At 39.2% G+C, this 16,254-nt stretch overlaps 1 protein-coding gene and 1 long non-coding RNA gene across 6 annotated transcripts in view; one reads left to right on the plus strand and one right to left on the minus strand.

Moving 5' to 3' along the window:
• Positions 1 to 744: 744 nt before the first annotated feature.
• Positions 745 to 2,296, minus strand: LOC131198455 (uncharacterized). Its single transcript, XR_009155090.1, has 2 exons — positions 2,007 to 2,296; positions 745 to 1,139 (listed from the first exon to the last, which is right to left on the minus strand). It is a non-coding gene; the product is annotated as an uncharacterized LOC131198455 (long non-coding RNA).
• A 3,232-nt stretch (positions 2,297 to 5,528) lies between these two features.
• The window catches only part of LOC131198403 (cytochrome P450 2K6-like), a 35,140-nt gene continuing 24,414 nt past the window's right edge, over positions 5,529 to 16,254 (plus strand). For 4 of the 5 annotated variants that reach the window (XR_009155077.1, XM_058183014.1, XM_058183030.1 and 1 more), the window contains exons 1-6: positions 5,529 to 5,848; positions 6,245 to 6,407; positions 9,888 to 10,037; positions 14,268 to 14,428; positions 14,992 to 15,165; positions 15,614 to 15,761. Coding sequence is in view for 4 of the 5 variants with exons in the window: in XM_058183014.1 (XP_058038997.1) it covers positions 5,666 to 5,848; positions 6,245 to 6,407; positions 9,888 to 10,037; positions 14,268 to 14,428; positions 14,992 to 15,165; positions 15,614 to 15,761 (979 nt within the window). In the remaining variant the exon portion in view is untranslated. Of the gene's footprint in view, positions 5,930 to 6,244; positions 6,408 to 9,887; positions 10,038 to 14,267; positions 14,429 to 14,991; positions 15,166 to 15,613; positions 15,762 to 16,254 lie in introns of all 5 variants that reach the window. The other variant, XM_058183023.1, reaches the window with a different exon arrangement.

Below are 16,254 nucleotides of genomic sequence, written 5' to 3' on the forward strand. Positions count from 1 at the left end.
GGAGCAGTTCAGAGCTCCATGTAACACCTATCCTGGGCAGACTGCACTGGCTACCTGTTGTCTTCCGGGTGCGCTTCAAGGTATTGGTTACTACCTTTAAATCGCTCCATGGCTTAGGACCGGGATACCTACGGGACCATCTACTGCCATCTTCTATCTCCCAGCGACCGGTGCGTTCTCACAGAGAGGGACTCCTTAGGGTGCCATCAGCCAAACAATGTCGACTGGCGGCCCCCAGGAGGAGGGCCTTCTCTGTGGGGGCTCCTACCCTGTGGAACGAACTTCCCCCTGGACTTTGACAACTATCTGACCTTAGGACCTTTCGCCGCGAACTTAAAACCTATTTATTCCGCCTTGCTGGACTGGCTTGATTTTTTAAAATTTTAATTTGATTTTATGGGTTTTAAATTTTTGTAAATTTTATAGGGTGTTATTGTATTTTAAATTTGGCCAATTGAATAAGTTTTTTAAGGGTTGTTCTTAGTATTGTATGTGTTGTTCTTTTTGTATTTTACTTTGGCTGTGCACCGCCCTGAGTCCTTCGGGAGAAGGGCGGTATACAAATTAAAATATTATTATTATTATTATTATTATTATTATTATTATTATTATTATTATTATTATTATTATTATTATTATTATTATTATTATTACATCGGTTCAAGAAAATCAAAGAAGCAAATGAGAATTTTAATCTGTTTCTGAACATCAAAAAAACCAAGCTCATGACCCCTGCAAGGAATGGAAATATTAAAATAGAAATTTATTTATTTAGTTTGTCAAGCATGTATGAGAAAACAAGTATAAGTATGAACATAATATATAAACATATAAGTATAAACAGGTATAAGTATATACATAAGAAATGGGTATGAATAAATGGGAACAGTAGGACAGGGATGGTAGCAATTGATGATGAAGAGGTTGAATGTGTGTGAAAATTCACTTTCCTAGTGTCGCAGATTGCTCAAAGCAGTAAATGCAGCCAAGAAATAAAATGTTCGATTGCACTGGGTCGCCCAACAATGATGAACATGAGTCAAATATGGAAAAGCAAGGACATCAGCCTGGCAATCAAATGTAAGTTACTCCGCTCTATTGTGTTCCCTATCCCTATCTATGGTTGTGAACATTGGACCCTAAAAAAGCAAGACAGAAAGAAAATCAATTGAACTGTGGTGCTGAAGAAGGCTCCTTCGTATTACTTGCACAGTAAAATTGAGTAAGTAGCAAGTACTGGAGCATATTATATCAGACATGTCAATGGAAGGAACAATCACAAAACTGTGTTTCACTTATTTTTTTTTAATTGAAAAAGTTTTTACAAAAAAAAGCTTCCCCCCTTTTCCCCCCTCCCCCTTACCCCCCTCCCCCTTTCAAAAAACCTCCCCCCTCCCCCCCCCGACTTCCCAGAACAAACACAAGGTATAGTTAAAAATAAAACAAACATATGCTAAAAAATTTTCCTCCTAACTCAATTATACTCCTGCATTTCTCATCAAATCCTAACCTCCCCCAATACAATCAGAAATATGTGTTTCACTTATTGTAGTCATGTCATGTGGGGGAATTCACTGGAGAAAGCAATTACTTTTGGAAGACTTAGTGGTAAAAGGAAAACAGGCCAACAAAGAACACGATGGCTGGACACCTTCAAAGCTGACACCAGCCAGATCTAGAACAACTCAAAGAAATAGTGCAAGATAGAAAGATGTGGAAAAATGTGGCCCATTGATGCACCATGAAAGACATGGAAATAAAGATAACCAGACACATTGAATGGATATCATCATCATCACACAATCCAAACAATTTTTGGACCAGTCATTCTCTGTCAGCCCAACCCACCTGACTGGGTTGTTGTTGTAGGATAATAAGAGAAGGAAGGTATATTGGGTGTGTTTGTCAGTTTCAATTGTTCATAAAAATAATAAAGACAATAAATAAACAAATACATAAATAAATACATAAATAAAGGATGCAATGCAGGGGTGAAATCTACTTACCTTCCTTACCGGTTCAGAAGTGCATACGCCATGTGTGTACGTCACATGTGTGCGCAGACCTGCGCACGCACAAAACCTGTTTATGAGCAGAACATAAAAGACACATTACTTCCTGGTTAAAACCAGGACGTAATGACACCTGGGTGGGTGGGTGGAGCTTTGCTCTGCCATCACTACCAGATCGCCAAACCAGCAGCCATAATTGCTACCGGATTGCATGATCCGGTCTAAACTGGGAGCATTTCACCCCTTCATTTGTCATTAAACTGAGTCATGTCTAAACACAAGGAGGAAGGGAAACATAGGTAAATTTCACATCCTTCTCACAGTCTGCTATGCTGGAGAGTAACTGCTTCAACTGCCCACAGATTCTTTCTGTGCAGCCAAAAGGGCAATAAACAGAATAAGGATGGGGCAAAGTTGATACATTCTTTTCTATTCTACCTCCTCATATGTAGAAATTCAAGCAGGTAATAAAGCTTAATAAGAACTTATAGGAGTAATACCTATGGGAATGTGGGAATCAGTTAAACAAAGAAAGTAACATCATGTAGCTTTTGATCCACCCACTGCTGTTTTCGAAACCACAGCCATTTGCCAAGATCTGCGGCAGAGTTCCCTGATCTCGGTGTTACAAAATCTCTCTTGTTTTGAGTAGAACTTGCAGTATATCAATCACAGCCAGAGAACAGAATCAAGGACTGAAAACAAGAACGGAACCTGTAACACTCAGAGAGCTAAATAACTATGTTTTTCATGAGTAAAGGACAGATACAAGGATGAAAATGTACAGCTTTTTCCAAGAGAACTAAAGACAGCCTGTCTTCTGAAAGTATTCAATCTCACAACTATTTCATTCTGCAAAAATGAAAAGTATTTCCTTAATTACTGCTTGACCAATAGGCGGAGGTTTTAGGATTGCCCTTTGGGTGTAAACTTTCACATTTATTGGAAGCTTTTGTAACTGCAATTTGTAGTTCTTTCCAGGAAAATAACTCTGCAAGGATATAATATGGTTGGGGCTGGAAGTTGGAAAGGAGCCAATTGGAAAGACATATACCGTGCACTTATTGACACCTTCTAGAAGCTGCAGCTTTTGCAGGATTTTTGTGTTAGCCATACATTCCCAAATAGTTTCATGTTTAAGGACCTGCTTAAAGTGCATCAGTGCCCACTCCAATTACACACCCTCTTTGAAACCAGAGGCCCATAATAGGCATAGCAAAGGTTTCAAGCTTTCACCTTAGCTGTTGCAGCAGAAAAGAATGTCTCTTGCTCTGTCTTGGGCAAAATTGATGGATATGCATCCCAAAAAAATGGATCCAAAGGTGCCAACAGAGGGAGCCAATGCTTTTGAGTTTAGAGATAAAAGTTTGTGAAGGAAAAGTCTCTAATCTTAGAAGAAACTATGCAGATGTTCAAAATCTCAGAATTGGTTAATAGTCAGATTCATCACCAGAAAAACTTAAAGGGGTTGCTAAATGACATATATGTAAATATTAAAAGCAAAGGAAAAAAGACATGAGCAAAGTGGTTTGAATCAATATAATGAAGGCTTGCTCTGGGACATGAAATATCCAACTTAACAAAGGACATGTCTTACATGCAACATACTTAACTAAATATATTGCTTTGCAGTTGTGTGTCATACTCAAGAGTTGAGAAAAGTTACAAAGCATAGTGGTTCCCAATCAGTTTATTTATTCACAAATTTGTCATGCCATCCCAATTATCACAACTCTGGGTACTTTACTAAAAGATAAGTCTGAAGAACCAATGTCAGCAAAGCCAGAAGCCCAACATCCCCCTGGTGGTCTCTTCTGGCATTTCATCTACCAGAGAGATCCTTGGGATTTATGCACAAGTGGTATTGGACAGTGGTGAAATCCACTTACCTTCACTACTGGTTCAGGAATGGGAGCGCGTGCGTGCTATGCATGCCTCTTCTGCACATGCGCAGAGGGTAAAAAATGGGACGTAATGACGTCCTGGTGGGTGGGCGGTGGGTGGTGCTACCGGTCCACACGTGACAGATAGATCCAGCCAGATTCTACCGCTGGATTGGAGCAATTGGAGCAATCCAATCTAGGACCTTGTTTACATGCCTATTCCAGGCAGTGTCAAGAAACACAGGCAAACTACCCATCAGCTCTCTGGAACAAATCTCAGGCTCTCTCTGGAACTCTAAAGGAACTCTAAACGAACACAATAGAATTGAGACCCAGCAAGTAGACCAATTCTTTGATAATTTGAGGAAAGAGAGGACTTGAGATCACCCTCAAGTGGCAGACAGACTCTTATTCTTTGTTTTCATTTTTTTTTTAGTTTGTATCAGTTTTTACTGTTGTAATTATAATCTTCAATAAAATTAATATTAAAATATTTGTTAATAAGCAGTACTGTTAGACAAGCAACCAATCATTTCATTGCCTGGGCCTAATTGGAATCAATGGTACTGAAGAACTTGGGAATCCAAGCCTTCTATAATGGAGAGCAAACACAATTCCTTTGATTGAACCCATCCAGAATGTTTTCCAGAACTTACTGGAAAAATGGGTGAACTGGCAGCTAGTGGAGCCAATTGGCAAGCCCAAATTAGCAAGTATGTGTCAAATTTTTACAAATGCCAAGACAGCTGCCAATTGAGATGAAGGGTTTTAACAGCATGATAACTCTCACCTGCAATATATTTTCCATTCCTTCTATATAGAGACCTTCCACCCAATGCCACAAGCAAAGAGAAAGTCACAGAAACCTGTTTAGCTCAAATAAGATATCATGCAAAAAAACTAAAATATGTTCTTCTTCTCACTCAGATGACCACAGAGACATAGGAACTCTTTAACATTCTGGGAAAATGTTGGCTGGGTTTCAAATGTTGGTGGGTTTCAAATTGTGGGTGTGGCTTGATGGGTGTGGCATGGCTTGGTGGGCGTGGCTTGGTGGGTGTGGCAGGGGAAAGATACTGTAAAATCTCCACTCCAGGGGAAGGATACTGCAAAATCCCCATTTCCTCCCAATCAGCTGGGACTTGGGAGGCAGAAAATAGATGGGGGCAGGGGGCCAGTCAGAATTTTTGCTACCGGTTCTCCAAACTACTCAAAATTTCCACTACTGATTCCCCAGAACTGGTCAGAATCTGCTGAAACCTACCTCTGGATTGAATGTTTACTCAAGAAGGCACATCTCTGTTTTTCTCTGTATCCAGTAGTGATTAATTGGAGTCCACTTATTTATTAGTTTATTTATCATTTTTAGTGGTTGTCCTTAACTAAATAATAAAAGATTTATATCTATTGGTTGGTTTAGAGGCATGAAGCTTTCACTATTCATGCTGCACTCTGTAATTATTATAGATTGTTTATATACATCTATTTTAAAAGCTTGACTATTGTGCAGTTTCGATATGTAAAACCAGCTTGCAAAGTTTTTGTACCTCCCACGCATGTGTATATCACATGCAGGGACGAATAAAATTCCTGGGGTGGAAACAGCTGAGGGAAAAGTTCCAAAGTCCTTTACTGAACAGAGCAGTCTGAGGATTCAGTAGAAAGAGTAGCTGGGCTCTGCCTACTGTGTTGCTTCGAACTACATGCTGGAATCATTTCAGTTTTCAAAATTCCTTGTAATTTTCACTGAAGACTGCTTATTAAAAGGAAATGGATTGGACCGGAGCAATTTTAACTTTATTACTATTTATTTTTGCAATTATGTTCCTTTTGAAAAAGAACAGTTCCAGAAATAAGAGCTCCCCCAATCTCCCCCCAGGACCCAGGACTATACCTATTTTGGGAAATCTGCACATGATGGATCTGAAAAAACCTTACAGGACAATGTTAGAGGTAAAGCCCGGTGATTAACAAGCATGCATATGCTTTGCCAAAATTAGCTGGGATGGGACAAAATCTTAGTAACTTGGTCAGGTAAGTCTCATCTGCTCTCTAATCATTTTCAATGTCTATGGACATATTTAAAAGTGGACATTTACTATATCTAAATATGATTAAATATCTTGGAAGGATTATTTCAAGAAAATCTTTTTGTGAATGGATGTAACATTTTCTAATTGGATTCACAATTTTGGTACGCCATCGCAATTTTCAAAAGAAAGAAAAAAGAAATTAAAACACAATCTCATCCTTTGAATTTTGATACTCAGTTTCTTAAAAGAATCTTCTATATACATGAGCCTAATTATTGACCAATGGTCTCTTTGTTTTCCTTCTGCTGAACTCCAGTGGTCAAAAGAATATGGTCCTATTTTTCGCATCAAACTGGGATTCCAGGAGATGGTGGTGCTGACTGGCTATGAGACGATCAAAGAAGCTCTAGTGAACCAGGCTGATGTATTTGCAGATAGGCCCTTTGTTCCCATTTTTGAAGATACAACAAAAGGGTTTGGTGAGTTATTTCATTCTGGATTGTAGCTGACAAACCTTTGATGTGAACTTTTCATTTTATGTTTTCACTAGAAGAATCTCAGATGAGTGAAATAGTTTCCAGATATCCAACCAGTATGAAAATACAACCTTTCTTGTGCCACCATGATTTTGTCTATTAATGCCAGTGGAGGGACCTGGAGATAAAAAGCTGTATCAATATTGTAATAAGCCCATGAGCCTTGCAGGCTGCTCACTACCATGTTTGATTCTGTTTATTTGAAATTTGTGGGTAGGGTGTGGGTGGTGAAGGAGTTCCAGTAGAAGGGATTTTCTGTATATTTCTCCTCTTATATGTTGCTATACAAACCTTGTTTTTTCCAATTTTTTATTAGTTACTGATAAAATAATACACAATTATTCCCATCTCTTTTGAAGAAATATTAGCCTCAGTATTAGAAGTGGGTAGCCGGAGTAAGGAACAATTGGCTTCTACATTTTCTTTCTCCCCCCTCCCAAGTTTTTTATTTTTTACAAACATATCAATGTGTGAACAGTGTGCTACCTGAATTTCATACATTTTGATACAAATAAAATAGTATTAATCATATTTGTTTCATTTAACAAGCTTATATAATTCTATTAATATGCATATTTTTATTAAATTATAATCTTTCATTTAGTTATTCAGTATTTCAATGTGTCATTTTTATGCCAATCACCCTATTCTAAGTGTCATACCTTTTAATATAAATAAAATATTTTTAATCGTATTTGTTACATTAAGCAAACATACACATATTCATATTGAATTATAATCTTTCATTATTTATTTCATTCAAATTCTAATTTCCCCTCTTATTATTACTTCTCCTTATTATATAAGAATGTGTATTCTATTAATCCCCCACTCTCTAGTTTCCATCTCTATTCTAACTTTGATTATGCTACTACTGTATTTAAACATATTCCCTTTCTAACCATCATCTCTTACCCGCTTTAAAGTTTTAATTGTTCATTTCTTAGCTGCCTCCCATATTCCTCGCTTGGATCTTTATTTTTGTCTGCTTCCACATCTTGGCCACTCATTTTAAACATTTTCCCCTTCTCTGCCCTTCTCCGTTGTCTAGTTTCCAATATTTTGCCCCTATCTCTCTCCCATAAGAATCTTCCTGGTTCTCTGGTTCTTTTTTAATTCCCTTGGAATACTCTCCCCTTGGCTTATGTCATCAATCCTTATTATTTTTAGTATTATTTCCTCTTTATCATCTTGTTTCATTTGTTTGGTCTGTTCCATTTTTTCATCTACTCTTTCAGTTGGCTCCTCCTCTTCCTGGACATCTTGATCACTCATTGTCCTTTGTGTTATATTTCCTGGTAATCCATCTATGCTTTTTATTTGATTCATAATTTCCTTAAAATGTCTTATCAGTGTCTCCCTTGTATTTTGAATTGCCAACACCATCTCTTCCCAAATTCCACTCCTTTCTTCTTGATGAAGCATCTCGTTAAATTTTATTGTATCCCTCTTTTGTCCAATAATCCAAAGACCATATATTCAAGCTTATAGTCACTTCTTTAAAAATTCAATATTCTTAGTTCTTTGTATCCCAAAGTTGATCAACCTGTTTCTCTGGATAGTCCCATGAGTTTTCCAGAACCTCCTTAGGTCCCTCTATAAATTCAATCTTTAGGGGTCATTTTAATGATAATGTCTTTTTTGTTAATACATTAACGAAGACCCCGGTAAACAAATATTTCCAAGATTTTGGGAGTATGTGATTCTTCCTTTTGTCAGCAGGATGTTGGCTTCTACATTTTCATGAAACTTATTTTCCAAAGCTTCAGAAGGCAAGACAAGAATCAATGGATGGAAACTAATCAATGAGAGAAGTAACCTGGAATCAAGGAGAAACTTCCTAACAGTGAGAACAATTAATCAGTGGAACAGCTTGCTTTAAGAAGTTGTGGGTGCTTCACAGTAGTAGGATTCAAATCCCGGCGCTACCGGTTCATTATTGGGAAGGTTCTGTGCATGCGCAGAGCATTTTTGATGATGTCTGGGTGGGTGGGCAGAGCCTCCTGCCACCACTGCTACCGGTTCGCTTGAACCGGGGAGATCTGGTGCTTCATCATTGGAGGGTTTTAAGAAGAGACTGGACAGCCACTTGTCTGAAATGCTATAGGATCTCCTGCTTGAGCAGGTGATTGGACTAGATCAGTTTCCATTCATTATTCCATTGATTGATTGATTTTCATATTGGATACTGAAGACAATGGGAAAGACACCAGGATAATTACTATTAATAGAACATTATTAATTAAATCCCAGTGCAAGTCCTCCTATGTGAACCACAGAAAGCCAGAGTAGTGGCCAGGAGCCAATTTCAAGAAAGTACTCACAAAGCAGTTGCTTTCATAGGACAAATTTTAGAACCTTTCAAAGCCCATCAGCAAGAGAAGATAAGGGGACGTGGTGGCTCAGGGTCTAGGAAGCTGAGCTTGTTGATTGAAAGGTTGGCAGTTCAGCGGTTCAAATCCCTAGTGCTGCTGTGTAACGGGGTGAGCTCCCGTTACTTGTCCTAGCTTCTGCCAACCTAGCAGTTTCAAAGCACGTAAAAAATGCAAGTAGAAAAAATAGGGACCACCTTTGGTGGGAAGGTAACAGCATTCTGTGTGCCTTTGGCATTGAGTCATGCCACATGGCCACAGAGACGTCTTCAGACAGTGCTGGCTCTTTGGCTTTGAAACAGAGATGAGCACTGCCCCCTAGAGTCAGGAACGACTAGCAAATATGTGCAAGGGGAACCTTTACCTTTACTTTTTAAGAGAAGATATGAGGGAGAATATTTAGCTTAATGCTGGCATAATCTAGTTGTGATTAATCATGTGACTTCAGACAGTTACTCCTCATGAGTAGACAATAGAAATGGTTGACTTATCAATGTCAACCATCCAGACAATCAACTGTCTGAAATTTGGGACTACATCAAGATCACAGTGGCTCAAGCAGCCTTTATGGTCCTTAAATTTGGCTGAGCATATCTTAACCATATATGTATAAACTGTATGTGCAAAGTGTTACTGTTGTCACTGAATAAAATTTGCATCCTTAAAAAGTAATGTGAATTTGATTTGAAAGTTTTAAGACTAATCCAAATATTTTTGGATTAAGCAGAAAAAGGGTGCTTGGTATGTGGATTTTTGAAAATTACTAAAGGAGAAGATATTTTCTTATTGGAAAATGAAGATTGATTTCATTTATGGTTTGGTTTGGTTTTCATAAGGTGATATTAAAGGCTGGACACCAAAGGCAGAAGAAGATAAAGAAAATGGAGTGAAAATCCTAAGCACAAACTTTAAAAAAACCTTTCAACCAAGTTTTTGACAGAATGGATAAAATGTATGATCAAATTGACGGAACATGCTTTATTGAAGTTGTGAAACAAGAATGAGCTGCAAATGATTTTAAAATTATATTTCACAATTTTCCCCTTTTCAGGTCTTGTTTTTGCTCGTGGTGAGAGCTGGAAAGTGATGCGACAGTTTACATTATCCACATTACGGGAATACGGAATGGGCAAGAGGACCATCGAAGACAAAATCACAGAAGAATGCAGTGTCTTAATGAAGACAATGGAGACTTATGCAGGTGGGTTGGGATTTCCTCCTAATGCTTTATTGGAGCATCTTCAGGGATTAATGTAATATGGAAAATAATTTCTTCAGATTTTATCAAATGAACAAGGAGTGTTTTGGGGGATATCTTCTCTCCAACAATTCTTAAACCAGTTGTATTCTCCCTATAAATATGCTTCTTTGACCAATTTATGCTACGTATATTTACAGAAATGTGACATGGGTGGCAAAATGGTTCTGGAGGACTTGAATTTTTAATTCAGTGTAATCCAATAGTCTCTCATAAATCACACTTCTAGACTTACTGTACTATTGTTACTCTACTGTTCTATAGAGACTCCTCTAGATTTCTATTTAGAGCAGGTTGCAAGTCCTTCATCTCAACATGAAAATGTCATAAACTGGAATTATTGCTTTTTTCCTGCTTTGGGTCAAGGAAAATCAAATGGCAATTTCTGAAAGAATAAAAAGATATAATATAAATTTATTAAGTGATCTAGAGAAAACATATTTTACCCATGTTCTACAACAGAAGTATTATCTTTGAACTGTCAGTATGGAAACCTGCCTTATTCTAAGCATAGTCATAATGATCAAGCTCAGATGGTGCGCCTATTCAGTAGCACAACTCAAAAGTAGTTTAAATAGTAGCAGAAGGAATCTCATATTTTCCAAAATATTAGTTGTTAAAGCCCTATAGCAGAAAGTATGGGCTACCTCTTGCCCATATCCTCTCATCTTCCTAGGTGACCTTAATATACCTTTTATTAACTGGATAACAAATGAATGTACAGCTGAATCCATCCATACTACACTATACAACGCTGTTACAAACCTTGGTCTTGAACAGCTAGTAACTAACAATACAAGACTCAACAACTGCCTTGATCTCATCTTCTGTAACAACACAAACTCAATTTATGGACTACAAATAAGAGAACCCTTTTCCAACAGCGACCACAGCATGATAGACTTTTGTCTCAATATACGACTTTACATAAATTGTCATAATAATAGTATTCCAAACTACAATTTCAAAAAAGCCAACTATGACCTTATAAACTACGACCTCTCATCTCTTGACTGGCAAAATCTGTTCTCAACCTGTATCACTGATGAAGACCACTATAGAATTTTCCTACTTGAAGTCAATAGAATCATTAAACTTTACATACCATAAACCACCACCAAAATAAAATAAAAAAATTACCCATATGAATAAAAAAGCTGCAATCCAAAAAAAAAAAAAATCCCTCTGGAAGAGAAACAAAAAGGGCTTTGTAGCAAATTTCAAGTATCTGGGTTGCAAACATCTGGATAATTATGAGAACTCAGAAAGATACACAAAGTTCTGAACATTAGCATTTCTGGTCATCTGCATTTTTGCAACCCAGAAATGATATGGATAAAATTGAATGAAGGACAAAGAAATAAGAGGTGTGTGTAATATAAAAATAATTTGGAAAATGAAAAGTTCTCTGTCTAACTGCCAAATGAGTTTCCATTTGTGGAGCATGCCTACATATAGTGGTGGGATTTAAGTAATTTAACAACCGGTTCTTCCTAATGACAGGCTGGGTAGACGTGGCTGGGTGAGGTGTCATGTGACTGAGTGGGTATGGCCAACTCTACATCACTCAAAGGGTGGTGCCTATATGAGCCAGATGGAGTTGGGGAGAGAATCCAGGGATCTTCGATGGGTGGAGTGGGAGAGGGTGAGGTGGGAGGAAAGAAAAAAAGATCCAACTTCTCTCTCTCTCTCTCTCTCTCTCTGTGTGTGTGTGTGTGTGTGTGTGTGTGAGAGAGAGAGAGAGAGAGAGAGAGAGAGAGCACATCACCACCAGCCCTGATATAACTCTCTGAGATTGGATCCGATCTCTCTTTCTCTCTTTCTCTCTTTCTCTCTTTCTCTCTGCATGCGTGGGCACGAGGCGAAATGGTAATAAAGGTAAGTAGAATCCACCCTGGTGTACGCATGCCGTAGCACATGCACTTTCCCTCAGCCTGGCAGACTTTCTAAGACTGCCTAAAGCAGGGTGGGAAGGTGCCAGGCCAGGGCCTTTCTGCTTCTGGCTGCCGGCTTGCTGAGACTGCAGGCTCTGTAGTGCACCCGGAGCCATTCTCTACCTGGCAGCTGCTCCCACTGCAGCTCTTGGAGGTCACCATGGAGCTGCTTCAACTGCTTCCCTATGCTGGGAGAGCACGAGGCCAGGAGGGCAATCAAGGCAACCATCCAGGTGGGCCTTGTTTCCGCAGTGTCACATGACTCTCCCAGGTAGGTAGGAGATGGAAAGAGAGGCACGGTCCCTGGGGGACTGGCCAGGAGCACCTGGTGGGCTCTGGCTAGGCTGACTGGCTTGTGGATGCTGCTGGGCCTGGATGCAGTGGGCTACCCTTGTCTGGGCAGCTCCAAAGTTAAATGTGGAAATGCCGGAGAGGCCGGTGGGCAAGGTCAGTTGGCGAAAGCTCCACGTCCAACAAAGGAGACAGGTAGGGCCATAGGGGCCTTCCTCCCCTCTCTCTTTTGGGCAGTTTTACAAAGAAAAGGCTGGGAACTTCAAGCCAGGTGTGCCCTGCAGCCCCCACCTCGCCCATTCCTGCTGGCAGCTCTGGGCTGGCAGCAGTTAGGCTTTCCTGGCTGTCCGTGACCCCCCACCTACCCTGCCCTTCCTTCCATGGCTGGTGGCAGAAGGAAGGCAAGCCAGGGTGAGCCATCACTGCTTGTCCTTCCCCAGTCTTCATCTCACCCTGCCTAGACTGTCTGCAGCTGCTGGGCTTCACCTGCCATGGTTGCCAGCAGATTGGGGTGGCCAGGGGCTGTGAGGTTGCTCCACTCACATCTCATCTCCACCAGCCAGCCCTCGCCTGCCTGCCTGTCCAGTTAGGTTGTGGGAGAGCAAGTCCTGAAAGATGGCTAAGCTGTGTTCCTCCTCTTTGCCCAAGCTCAATGGCCCGGAGCTGCTGGTTTCCCTCCCTTGGTGTCAGCCTTACTTTCTCAGACCAGGTGAAGAGTGGCTGGGAGGGGAGGAGCAAGGGGTGTCCACTACAGTCCTCTGCCAATGAACAGGCTATCTGGGTAGCCATGCAGCGCCAGCAGCAGCTCGTTGATCATGGCGTCATCTGGGGACTGGGCCTGAGCCCCTCTTTGCATGGCTCCTACAACTCCTCTAGCCTTCTTAGGGCAGAGCTGGCTCTGAGCGAAAGATTGGCCCCCTGTGAAGGCCGTTGTCCACTGAGTAGCCCAGCCAAATCCTCGCTCACCACCTGCTGAGGTATCTGGACTCCTGGTGATGGATGAGGCCTTCAGGCACTTAGCTTGGCCACCTGTTTAGTAGTTCCAGTCCCTCTCTCCAATTGCCTTGTCAGAGTACCTTGGAGTTTTGTCTGTGCAGATGTCGCTTGCTTGGAGAGGGGGCTGTTGGAGGAGCACTGAGATGCCAAAATGGCCTCAGGAGGGGCCGGCCAAGGCGAGAAGTGCCTGGGGGGCGAGGGGCGAGGGGCTGGGCCAGCCAGTGGTGGGATCAGCCAATTCACCAAACTGTACACAAAGTTAACAACCAGTTCAGCTGAACTGGGTCAAACCGGCTGAATCCCACCTCTGCCTACATATCTACAAAGTAAGCATTGCAATAAAGAAAGTCATAAAATCATAAAAATGCACTATCTAGTTTATTAAGCATCACATACAAATCAACGTCTAAATAGGCATCTGCCTTCTAGGGTTTAAATTCTAGTCTTTTTCTTCTAACTTTCTAAGTGAATGGTATTTTGGCTGTTATTTTAATCATTCTGTCCTGCCTTTTGGGAACTATTGGTTAGATACAATTCTTAAATATCTGCATTGAGATGTATTATAATTTCCTCTTATATAATATAGCTACTGTTCCTTCCTTTGTTTTATGAAGCTTAGTATCTATTTGATTTTTAAAACTGCAATCATTTAATGAGGAAGCATCACAATAACTTTGCCAAATATTTTATCCTTAAGGAATTCCACAGTTGCAAAGAAAACATCACTGATGTATGGTCAGATATTGCAATTCTGACTCTGGGAAAATGAATTATTATTGAAATATTTTTCATATTTCTTAATCTCATTACATCCAATGTCATCACCATTAGCTATAGATTTCTATAATAAATGCTCTCTTTCTGTAAGATGATTTGAGTATAATTGCTGTAGGAAACAGATTTAATCCTGGTTTTGTTCATAATTCTCTTTTGATTTATTGTCTTTGCCAAGGAAAACCCTTTGACGTCACAACAATTCTGACTGCTGCTGTTTCCAACATCATAGTTTCTATTCTACTTGGTCAACGCTATGAATATGAAGATACCAAATTTCTACAACTACTGAAAATAATGAGTGAAAATATTCGGATTTCAGGAAGCCCTGCTGTGTTGGTAATCAGATTTCTTATTTTTTTTAAAAAAGTCACAAAAACAGGTGGTAAAATGTGTGTCATTCAAGCTTTATTGAGAAGCAAAACGTGTTGCTTCTCATGGGCATCTGTAGCCATATTTCATCCAAAGACAACATAAACATGATGACATCAAGATTCAAATCCTGACCTTACATAATTGCATCAAACATCTCAAGCAAATATGGAAGCCAGTTTTTAGTATTATGGCCTCATGCTTCATGCTTCATCGCTTCACCTCCCTTCCTTGTAAAAGCTTGTGAATGTACTCATATTGGAGGAGTAGAATTTTCATTGCAAATGCCTTTCCATCTTTCTTTCTCTTTATACAACACTACACATTTTTACATGTACTAAACTTCTCTATTGACTATGACTTCCTCACTAAAACCTGTGTGAAGGTTTAGTACATGGGATTTGGGACTTAGTGAATTAGCAGTATTGGCTATCCAAAGCTCATTCATATGGTGTTTTGTTTTGTAGAACATAACACTGTTTGAGATGTCCAACTTTCATAATATTTGTTTTCTTTTATCATTCTTTCAGCTATACAATTTGTTTCCCAAGTTGGGGTTTCTTTTGAGTGCTCGTAAAATAATAATGAAGAATCAAAAGAAGCTCCATGATTTCATACAGACTACCTTCATAGAATATCTCCAAGATCTTGATGAAAATGACCAGAGGAATTTTATTGAATCATTTCTTGTTCAGCAAAGAGAAGTAATGGATTATTTTATACATGTCTGTAACTACTGATTATATTTTTACATATTTTTCTCCATATAAGCTACCTGCTGATTGGTTAAGACCCTTGTTTCAGAAATGTGGAAGAAAACAAATATCTAAAGACACCCTCTTCAATATTTTCAGAATCTATAACTGCTTAAAATTACACCCAGATTGTTTTTTCCTCTCCATTAAAAATGCCATAAATATTAATCCTTTTCTGGAGGAATGGCTCCAGGTAGGGATGAGAGTGGGTGATGCCTTTAGTATGCCAATGTTTTCTCTTTGGGTATAACTGTTTGATTTTAGAGTTTTCTTTCTATCCATCCCAAAATACAGTTTGGGCATCTCTAACCTCTGGGGGAGGACATATGAAGTCTCTTAGAATTCAGGAATATTGATTATGTGGGTTTCCTTACAGCATTTTCTTTGTATACTTCAGGAGAACATGAAGATGAGAAATGGTGGATATTTCCATAATGAAAACCTTAAATCTCTTGTAGTTGACTTATTTGGTGCTGGTACAGAAACGGTAGCAAACACTCTGCGCTGGGCTATACTCCTAATGATGAAATATCCAGAAATTCAAAGTAAGCACTTTTATTTCATTGGTTTGCAATAAATATATAAAAATGACTGAAAAAGAATGGTTGGCATCTGGAGTGTTATTTGAATGAAGAAAAAAGAGATGAAGTAAGAATTAATTTTAGATAGAGAAGGCAACACTAAAGAATCTCACTAAAGGAAAATAGACTAAACTTATATCACAAATAAAAAAGAATTTTAATAAACTCAAAACATTTAAAGCTGATAGCGTTAATTTTAAGAAACCCACAGAAAAAAAAATGTGTCAAATTGATGAAACAAAGAAAAACCTATTTATGTATATGAACTGGCAGATGTGATCTCAGAACTATTGACCCATATCTTTCAAACTACTTGGCACACTGGAGAAGTTTCTGGGGGCTGGAAAAGAGCTGTTCTGGTTCCTACCTTCAAAAAAAAGGGGGGGAATGGGGGCAGATCCAGGAAATTGTAGATTAATTAGCTTGACATCAAGCTAATTAAAGATTTTGGAAAAGA

The sequence above is a fragment of the Ahaetulla prasina genome, chromosome 1, assembly GCF_028640845.1.
Source record: "Ahaetulla prasina isolate Xishuangbanna chromosome 1, ASM2864084v1, whole genome shotgun sequence".
Lineage (NCBI taxonomy): Eukaryota > Metazoa > Chordata > Lepidosauria > Squamata > Colubridae > Ahaetulla > Ahaetulla prasina.